Here is a 10185-nt window from a genome sequence, read left to right as displayed (position 1 = left end):
AAAGAGCCATGAGCTCTGTGGCTATCTGTGAGGGGCATCAGGAGGGCAGGAACAGGTCCTGGAAGCCTTGAGGACAAATTTCACCTCATCCTCCCTGGCTTTCTCAAGGAGCTGGAGGAGCTACTCCCCATGTTCTGTCAGCCAAGCACAGCAGCAGCTCTGCCTGTGGGTGCATGGGCATTGTCCTGTGTGTCAGTGTGAGCCTGCTTGGCTATGTGGATATTTCCAGGATATTGGATATTTCCAATAGTGGATATTTCCAGGGAAAGCCACTGCTGGGCTGCTCTGAGAGGCCCCTGCAAGGAGTCCAAACTAGGCTGGAAGGAAACCCCATTTAGAAGGTACCAACAGCTTCTTCACCACAGAAAAGTGTGTTCATCCACCAAGGGACAGAACTCTTGAGTGACAAGTGTGGCCACCTCAGTGCTGGACACAAGGGCTCAAGGGTTGTGTCTCCACCACCCCCAGGTGCTCTGCTCCTCCAGGCACTCAGCAGAGAGCTCTGAACAATGTGCAGGAGGGTCAGAAACTCTACGAGCCAGCTGGACATCGTGAGAGGACCATGCACTTCCATTTGGAAATGGGATATTGAGTATTAACTGCTCCCTGCTCTCAGCATTGCCATCTGGTAAATAAAGCCCAGGGTTTGCTCTAATTAGCTCTGTCTGTCTGCACAAAGCAGGACCTACAAAATTTCCTCCAGATCCACTTCAACCAAAACATCTGCACGAGCTGGGTCTGGGAATGAAAGCCTGGTCAAGGGGCTTTGCTTGATATTATGAAAGATAATTTGAAAGTGTGTGATGTGGGTTTTACACATCACACACTTTCAAACCTAAATTCCTCTGGGGCTGCCAGAGCAAAGCCTCTGAAGAAAGAGATTTGCACCAATATTCTGAAAGCAGAATCAAGCCCTGGATTTACTCCTCTCTAGCTCAGAGCAGAAATGCTAAAGTACCACTCCACCCCTCCTCCTCCTCCTCCTGGACGAATCTCTACCTCGGGGCACACGAAAAATGCCTTTCGCAGCTCCACATAATAACAACATTAATAATAACAACACTAATTCTTGTCGGGACTGAGCCGTGACGCCTCCCGCAGGCCGGCCGCGCTGCAGTGGGCTCGGAGCGGCGCCGGGCACGGCGGTGGCAGCGGGTGGCAGCTGTCCCTGCCCGCTCCTGCCCATCCTCCGGGAGCAGGGCACGGCGAGCCCGGCAGCCTGCAGGTGTCTCCCGGCGGAGGAGGCTGCGGAGCCCCTCGGGAGGATGGTGTGCGGCGGCCGAGCAGATGCTCACTCGCCTGTGGGGCTCCTCGGCAGGCAGAGCCGCTCCGCTGCCCTCAGCGCGCTGAAGCTCCGCGGCTGCGAGGGACCGGCCCCGCTGCCGCGCCGGCAGCTGCTGCTCTAACCAACAAAGGCAGGGCTTCAAGTCAAGGGGGAAGAATGGGAGTCTCGCTGCAGAGCTTCCTTCACCGCTTCAGCAGCAGATTGGAAGAAGCTGAGAGTTTTGATGCCTGGACAACTGGATTCTGAATCGTGAGAGGCTTTGAAACCCACCCCCCCCTCTCCCAAATAAAACAAACCCCTTTGACTTCTTCTCTCAGCAGGAGGGGGAGGGAGGGCGGATTTACCATGAAGACAAATCGAAGATGCAGAGCCCTGCTAGCAGTGAGTCTGAATCTGATGGCTCTCCTCTTCTCTACAACAGCTTTTATCACGACCCACTGGTGTGAGGGCACACAGAGGGTCCCCAAGCCGAGCTGTGGGAAAGAGAAGAAGACAAACTGCCTCAACTACGGCGGGAATGAGACTGCAAATGAGACGAACCAGAATGTGGTTCATTACAGCTGGGAGACGGGAGATGACCGCTTCCTTTTCAGGTATTTCCACACTGGGATCTGGTACTCCTGTGAGGAAAATATCAATGCTGCTGGTAAGTATAAAACAACTTCCTCCCAGCCTGCGATGCTTTGTGTCCGCCTCGGCGCGATAAGCGACCGGCGAGGATAGACGAGCTCTACCTTAGAGCAGAGAGAGGCAGGGGTTTAACAGTTCTTTGCGGGAAAGCAACCTGTTTCCTGCGGGAGCAGGGGTTCGCGTGTTTACCCGCTGGCTGCTGCAGGTCTGAGCTCTCCAGCCGAGCCCCGGAGCAGCAGCGGCGGTGCCGCCGGGCGGGCACTGCAGCCGCGGGCGGGCAGCGCTCCGAGCGCACGGCGCTGCTCCGGCACACATCCCACAGCAATCCCGCCAGGACAGCGGGGTGAGAGCAGGGAGAGCACAAGCATCACGGGTTTTACCAGCTTTTGCCTGTTTTGTGCTCTCCCTGAAGTGAATGACCGCCCGCCAGCCCTCCCTGGGGTGTGTGGTTATCGAGCAGAGAGATGCAGTTAAAGGGCTCAACCGGGCACAAGACAGCTCATTTCTGTTCCCTGCTCAGCGATTTACTTGCTGGGAAGCGCTCAGAAAGACATCTCTCCAGCTTATCAGTGCATTCATTTCCTCTGCTGTAGCCTGGCACTTGCCGAGGAATAAAACACTAGAGGGTGGATGGCAGGCAGCTGCCCTGGGACCGGGTTGAGTCTCAGCAGATGCAAACTGACAGCCCCTGCTCCCAGAGCTGTCTGCTGGAGCTAACATCCACACTCTGCTTTTGAAAGAGCTCTTTTCGAGATTATGTGACTGAAAAATAAAGTTTGCAGATGTGACTCAGTAGAAGACGATGGGTTGTGGACACTTGTTCCTCACTGGGCTGTTCCCATCCCATCCCATCCTGCCACTGCCCTGGGAGTAGAGCAGGGAGTTGGTCCTTCACTGCTGGGAGAGGGGAACAGCTAACCATGGATGTGTTATGTCTCTGAGAACACAGCTCCTCTGGTAATGGGAAATTTGGGGTAGAATTCTGGTAAAATTGATAGAATTCTCTGTTAAAATGCACCATTAAATGGGGCAAACATGGGGAAGTGCTCTCAGCCTGTTTCATCCCAAGGGGTTGTGTATTCTCCCTGGTGTTTTTGAGGAGAGTACTTGCAGAATTAGTTGCTTATTAAAACTCAATTTAATGCTAAAAAAGGAAAGTTCATGAACTCCAGCCTTGGGACTGCAACGGCTCCAGGCTGAAATGAGAGCACCAAAGCAACACTCTTGATGTTGGAAAGAAAAACACAGGGAAAAAAGCTGATTTGTCTTACTGATTTGGGAATCAGCTTAGGCCACAGCAGCCTGAGTGAGCAGCCTAAGACTCTCTGGCTTTTTGAGCATCTTAGCTGGGGTGGCATGATCAAGGATGCCCATATTTCTGGCACATACTGAAATCCTTCCAAGTCCAGATTTATGTGTGAGATAAGTTATAACTGTGTGACTCTAGCCCACTCAGAAAAGTGAGTTATCTGTGGGAGAAGAGAAACACAGAGATCTATTCTGTACTGGGTAAACAAAGCTGTGCTGTAGTGGGTGATTTCAGGAGAGAGCTGGAAGCCAGCTTTAAAAAGTTATGGTGAAAGCAGGAGAGAAGGGTTTGCTTCTGCCTCCCCACACCCCCACAGCAGCTCAGTGAGTGTTTCCTCTTATCTGAAACTCCTCAGCTATCAGACTAGGAGTGACCAACCTTTAGAAATAACCCAGGCAGGTACAGGGATACACTGGCTTAGACAGACAGCTGCCTCTTTCAGATTTACCATATCTTCTCCTGGGAAGGACAGGAACAATGTAATGGACACGGGTCTAAATTTGTCCCTAATAGTGCCAACATAAAATACCCGACAGCTCTTCACTCAGACTGATGGCTTTGGAATGCCAGACTGTCAGAGTGTTGTCATGGCCTCTTGCAGCCTGACTGATGATCATTTATCTGAGCTGCAGGGCCCCGAGGCACAGGGCTGTGCTTGCACAGACAGCCCCACTCCAGCTCCCTGTGAGGGATCCACCCCACAGGCTCATCCTGTGAGGAATCCACCCCACAGGCCCATCCTGTGAGGAATCCACTCCAAAAGGCCCATCCAGTGAGGAATCCACCCCACAGGCTCATCCCTGTGAGGAATCCACCCCACAGGCTTCATCCCTGTGAGGGATCCACCCCACAGGCCCATCCTGTGAGGAATCCACCCCACAGGCTCATCCCCACCCTCAGCACACCTGCTGAGCCCAGTCCTGCAGGCATCACAAGTCACACAGTCATGGGTGTGTGTTAAATAGCATTTTATTAATACTGTTAAATAGTGGTGTATTCAATTAGCCCAAGTCCCCAGCTCAGATGCACACTGTCAAAGGCATCTTCCTTAACGGTCTACCAGCAGCACTCTGAAGTGACTGCAGCAGCAGCCTTGCTCCAAAGTCCCTTCCCCAGTCACTCCCAGGCTCACACTCTGTCAGCAGAACATATGGCCAGAGCCCATGGCCAGCACCATTCCCACAGCTCCCATCCCATCCCAATGCCTCCCTGACTCACTGATGTCTGAATTTAGGCAATGTGAGAGGAGACCTCATCACAGTCTGTAACTGACTCAGGAGGGGAAAAGGAGGGTCAGGCACTGGTCTCTTCTGTTGTGACCAGTGACAGCGTCCAAGGATCCTCAAGTTGTGTCAGGGCAGGTTTAGGTTGGATATTGGGAAAAGGTTCTTTCCCCAGAGGGTGTTTGGGCACTGAACAGGCTGCCCAGGGTACTGGTCCCAGCACAGAGGCTGCCAGAGCTCCAGGAGTGTCTGCACAGCCCCCTCAGGCACAGGGTGGGATTGCTGGGGTGTCTGTGCAGAGCCAGGAGCTGGATTTGATGATCCCTGTGGGTCCCTTCCCTCTGTGATTCTGTGCTGGATCCCAGCAGGCACAGGTGAATGCCAGGAACTCACTGTGTGATCATGGCACTGCCAAAACTCTCCAGAGCCTCCAAACTTCCATACCAATGAGCCACATTCTTCCTCCAGCCACCAGTCTTTTGATTTTTCTCTCCTCCAGCCACACTGCCAAAACTTTCTGCTCCCTGCACTGGTGCAGCTGCAACACAGCATCTCTTGCAGTGCCAACAGGAGCAGCTCCCAGCAGGCTGATGGAGCAGCATTCCAGGTTCCCAGTTGGCTGGAGGAGCTGGGACTCAGTCACACCTTAAAATGACATTTAGGCAGCAAGCAAATACATTTTTGAGTGTCTTCTCCTTGCCCCTGTTTATCTGCAAGGTGCATTTAGATTCCAGAGGCTGAGGTGCAAGCAGCATGCCATCCACTTTGTGCAGAGCCCAGTGGAGCGTGCCTGCCTCTTGGTGCCAGTTTCTGCTTTCCACTGACAGCTCTAACAGAGATTGAATGCTGTGATTATTTCTGAAATAATTTGTGAATCCAGAGTTTATTTTTATCCAGCATGTCTAGGACACCTCAAGAATTCAAAAAGCATTTAGTACCTGAGAAATGTAATTGTGAGTCCCCTCTGGGAAAAGAGGGACTGGAGCATTTCTATTTCATTGCTGGGGGAGTCCTGTAATTATTTAGCACAATTTCTGACTCAAAAGTGTGCTGAATCTCAGTCTAACAGAAAGAGGTTCTCCCTTTCAGAGTGGGTTCAGTGCTTTGGGTGCCACAGAGGTGGAGGTGCCTTCTGTAGGAGCAACACACCCAACCTCAGGAGGGGCTGAGGATAAAGCTCTGCAGACTGAGCTGCTCATGGTCTGCACCTGGGGCCTCCTCCTGGGCTGTGAGCTCCTTGGCCAGGGCCAGCTGCCTCAGAGCCAAGCTGACCAGCATTTAATTTCTTTTTAAATGTGACTTTGGGCACGTATCTTGTTGCACGCACATGGTCTGTGCTCGGGCACCTCACAAGGCACCACAACAGTGCTGCACTGCCAGCATCAGTGGTGAACCTGCTGTGGATTCCATGACTCAAGAACACACACGCCATGAAAAAATTAGCACATTAAGTAGGCAAGGTGGCATATCAAATTCTAAAGGGGAGTTTGAGAGTAGGAAGTAGCTTGAGTTGCTGGGAAGCAATGAGCAGTCAGCCAGTTTTGCTCAATTGTGTGTTTGCTTTGATGTTAATAGAAAAACCCATGAACTCAGACCTTGCTTTAGTTGCCAGTGAACAGACAAGCTCAGTATTAACATCCACAGCCAGAGGGGAAGAGCAGCTGCCCAGCAGCCTTTTAGCAGTACTGTCCCATTAAATAAACAAGGAAGCTCCCCAGAAATCAGCAGAGCAGGAATGGGTATGCATGGCTTGTTTTGTGGGTCTGGATTGAATTTTTTGGACAGCAAGGGGCCTGTAGCCCTTTGTGTGCTCTATACCACCTATTACTCCTGAAGGAGGAAATGGGAGAGTGGAATTTAGATTGGATGTAAATATCAAAATGGGTCAGAGGTGTGGGCCCTGAATGTGCCTGGAGGAGAAACCAGACAGGGAGAGGGGTTTCTCCTGCAGAAATGAGTAAATCTGTGCCATAAACACCAGAAGTTGCAAGTTTCCCCAGCCTTTCCCAGCTGCAGAATGGGGTTTCTCCTGCAGAAATGAGTAAAAACCAGAAGCTGTCCTAGCCTTTCTCAGCTGCAGAGTTGGATTTCTCCTGCAGAAATCAGTAAAAACCAGAAGTTGCCCCAGCCTTTGCCAGCTGCAGAGCGTTTCTGCAGCACCTCTGTCCCCCGCCCCTGAGATAATCACACATCACAGTGATTCACCACAGGTGGCTGCCCAGAGAGGGGCTGGGCAGAAGTACCTTGTGAGTATATAATTAAAAGCAAGAGGACTTGGGAATTCTTGCTGGATTACGAGAAATACAATATAATTGGCATGACTGAAACCTGGCAGGTTTATTCGCATGACTGGAATGTAAAAATTGCTGGTTCTAAATTGTTAGGAAGGAAAGAGTGGTAAAAGGAATGGAGGAGGTAGAGCTCTGTATTAAAGATAAAATTTCCAGTGCTAGAGGAACTGAACCCAGGGGGCTAGGATAATCTCCATCTGAGGATGTTGAAATAATTGGTACATGAAAATGCAGGGTTAGAAGAATCTGTACATCACTACTTTAAAGAAAAGTGGAAAAAAATTGTACAGGCCACTTGACCCAGGGATTTTAGGACAGTTTTCTGAGAAAGCCCTCATTTCTTGGCCACAAATAGGTTTTATCAAAGGTATGGGTTTATTAAAGGTAAATCATTTACCAAGATGAATCACTTCTCAGACAAGGGTAATGGATTAGACCCAGTCTCTGTGGATTTGCAAAAAAATATTTGGTGGAATGTCCACTGAAAATTCTTTCCAGAAGAGCTGCAGAGAGTGGGGAGGATGGTGAGAACAGAGGGAAAGGCAGGCAGGCTCCACAGTGAACAGCCTGAGCTCCTGGCTGGACAGAATGCCCAGGGCACAGAGATGTCCCATTGGTGGGAATCAAGTGACAATGACAAAGCTCAGACAACACACACCATTGACTGCTTCCATGATTCCAGAACAAAAAGGCATAACACAAAAATAAGTACTCCTTCCTGCAGAGCTCCCTGCCAGGCAATGTTGAGAAGGCCAAAATTGGGAATTGCATGGATCCAGAGAGCAAACCTCCATTGCTGTTAGTGACAGGATCATTTTAGAGCAACCCCCAAAGTGCTGCTGCAGATCTGGTGTGACAAGGGGAGCACAGGAGCACAATCACCCTGTGCCCACCCCTTTGTTCTTCCCTAAATATCTGCCACTGGCTTCCCTAAATACCTGTCATTGCAGACAACACAAAGACAGTGGAGCAGAGAGACCTTCTGCATCAACCTGTGTTGCAGATTCACTTTATTGATTATCATTGGGATAAATAGATTGTAAACTGACTAAAGGACAGCCTCACAAGGAGACTGTGGCAAGTAATACAAAAGGGAGAATTATCCCAATGGAGACCAGATGTTTCCAGCTGTCCTCAAATTTGCTTTTGGGACTGATTCTGTTATTGCTGGGATTAGAAATCTAGGGAAAAAAAGGAGCTAAGGATACAATTTGTGTCACCTAAAGAAATAAAGGTGAGATGAATCCTGCAGCCAGCCCGTGGCCATCAGCAAATGTCTGTGCCCAGACTGATCAGCATCCTCATTGCACTCCTTGGGAGGTTACACTGCTCCTCCTGTGGGATCAGCTGAGCCCTGGGATTATGTGTTTGCCTCACTGGCCCAAAGAGAATCAGTCTAAGACCTTGCAATTCCCAACACAGAAGTTTTAATTTGGAGAGAATAATCCTGCTTTGACTGCGCCTCTTACGTACATGCCACACAAAATCTGGGAATATTGGCATTACAGAGGAGAGATTTTTTTTTCTGCATAACTGAAAATGTGAGCTGGCCTGATAGAGTTGTAAGAGCAGCATTACATTTTAAAGAAGGTTAAAAGCACCAGATGCCAAGGCCTAAAGCTCTGTGAGGTCACAGGTAGGTGCCAATTGCAGGGGGAGGATAAGAACCAAGTTGGGGGGCAGTGTATGTCTGTGGGGAGCATATAAAAGAGATTATTCTAGGGAAAAATCAGCACCACAGGCAACATCAGTGTGTTTTTTAAATGCCACGGTGCATGGGTAGGGTAAGAAAAGGGGAAGGTGAAATAGGTGCAGTGGGATTTCCAAGGTAGTCAAGGAGAAGAGAATCTCCTTCAAGAAAAGAAAGCTGATGTTCTGTAGTGTACCAGGCTGAAGAGCTAGAGGGGATGTAGTGATACCTTACACATGTATGGATAAAGAAAATAAAATTACTTAAATAATTCATAATTGAGGGGGGGAAAGTGTCAATCCAAGGACAGGTTCCCGCAGAGTGTGTCTGGACCTCACCTCCACAGAGGGCAGTGTGAGCAAAGGAAACCCAGGGGCTGAAATGGAGCCTTCCCAAGTGCCAGGCAGAGCTGCAGGAGAGAAGAGGAGTGTTTCTGGCATGAGGAGGCTTGGAGTGAGTCCTGCATAGCTGATGTGTTGGTGTTTTAGGAGGTGCCTGTTCTGTGACATCCCTGCCCCAGGGGGCTGCTGGGTGCCAGTGGGAGCCAAGGCAAAAATAGCTGCTGACTGGGTGCCCATCACGTTTTCTGGAGGTTTTAATCTAATCTAAAGCAGCAGAAACTGGCTCCAGGTGGAGGCAGTGTGTGAGGAGGCTGCTCTGCCACTGCTGACATTATTCCAGCTGCTCAGGAGATAATTGGTATGGCTGCTCATGCACTGAACATTAAACTGATGATCTAATTTGGGATCAGAAGGGAAATCTCCCTCAGGCTAGATATCAGGGAGAGTAACAAATTTTTGCCTTCCTTAACAGCCTGGGAAGGATCCATTGCAGAACAGCACTTGTGAACTCCTCCTAACAAATCCCTGGTATTTTGCTTTCAGGATGAGATAGGTCTGGCCATAGGAATTTACAGATTTATTCGTGTTCCTCACGAGAACTCTTGCTCCCTTCCTGTGGTACATGATAGCTGTGATTTCTGTGCTGGTGATTGCTTTATTGCAGACATTCAGGTTTTTATAGCATGTTGGGGGTATTTTGTGTCTGCGGTGCTCTGGGAGTTTTGGATTTTAGGTCCTCCTGATCCTGCTGGGCAGACTAGCTGTGTGAACATCTATCATCCATAAAACATGGACATAAAGTCCCTGCAGGCTGAGCCTCACAACAGAGCAAAGGAAGGGACCAGGCAGCTAACTACTCCTTATTAGATGTGTTACTGTTCCTCATGTGTTTGGATGTGTCTGTTCTCAGCCATTTAACCCAGTAGCCTTAAAGGAAACATCTGAGGAGTTCTGGTGGCTCCTTGTAAATGGGATAAACTTCAAAGTGCTGTAAGATTAACACACAGGTCCCAGATTTCAAAGGGAACTGAGATGCCTTACCCCAGTGTCAGTGCAAAATATGAACAGATGCTTTCAGGGCTGAGGAAATGCATAAGGGATGGAAGATCAATGACTCTGGTACCCCCGTGGGCTTTAAATTACACCAGACTCAATCCTGATGTTAAAACTTTCCTTATGGGGGGTTAGGAGAGCTGGCTGACTGGCAGATCTCACAATTGGGATGTGCAGTTTGTTGTGATTTAACAGCTGATAATTGAGTGCTGCTCAGCCCCTCACTCACTCCTGCCCCAGAGGGCTGGGGAGGAGAGCCAGAGAAAGGCAACACCAGTGGGTTGAGATAAGAACACCTTAATAAATAAAACACGACAACAAGAAGTAATAAAATAAAATATTAAATACATATATATATAAATA

At 49.5% G+C, this 10185-nt stretch overlaps 1 protein-coding gene across 3 annotated transcripts in view; it reads left to right on the top strand.

The window, feature by feature from the left end:
- Positions 1-1124: 1124 nt before the first annotated feature.
- Positions 1125-10185, top strand: part of GSG1L (GSG1 like) — a 55304-nt gene continuing 46243 nt past the window's right edge. For 2 of the 3 annotated variants that reach the window (XM_064725674.1, XM_064725675.1), the window contains exon 1: positions 1185-1931. In XM_064725674.1, the coding sequence (XP_064581744.1) occupies positions 1631-1931 (301 nt within the window). In that variant the 5' untranslated portion in view covers positions 1185-1630. Of the gene's footprint in view, positions 1932-10185 lie in introns of all 3 variants that reach the window. The other variant, XR_010442006.1, reaches the window with a different exon arrangement.

The sequence above is a fragment of the Zonotrichia leucophrys genome, chromosome 14 (genome assembly GCF_028769735.1).
Source record: "Zonotrichia leucophrys gambelii isolate GWCS_2022_RI chromosome 14, RI_Zleu_2.0, whole genome shotgun sequence".
Taxonomy (NCBI): domain Eukaryota; kingdom Metazoa; phylum Chordata; class Aves; order Passeriformes; family Passerellidae; genus Zonotrichia; species Zonotrichia leucophrys.
Note: the sequence above shows the minus strand (reverse complement) of the source record. Positions and strands in the feature narration are given on the sequence as shown.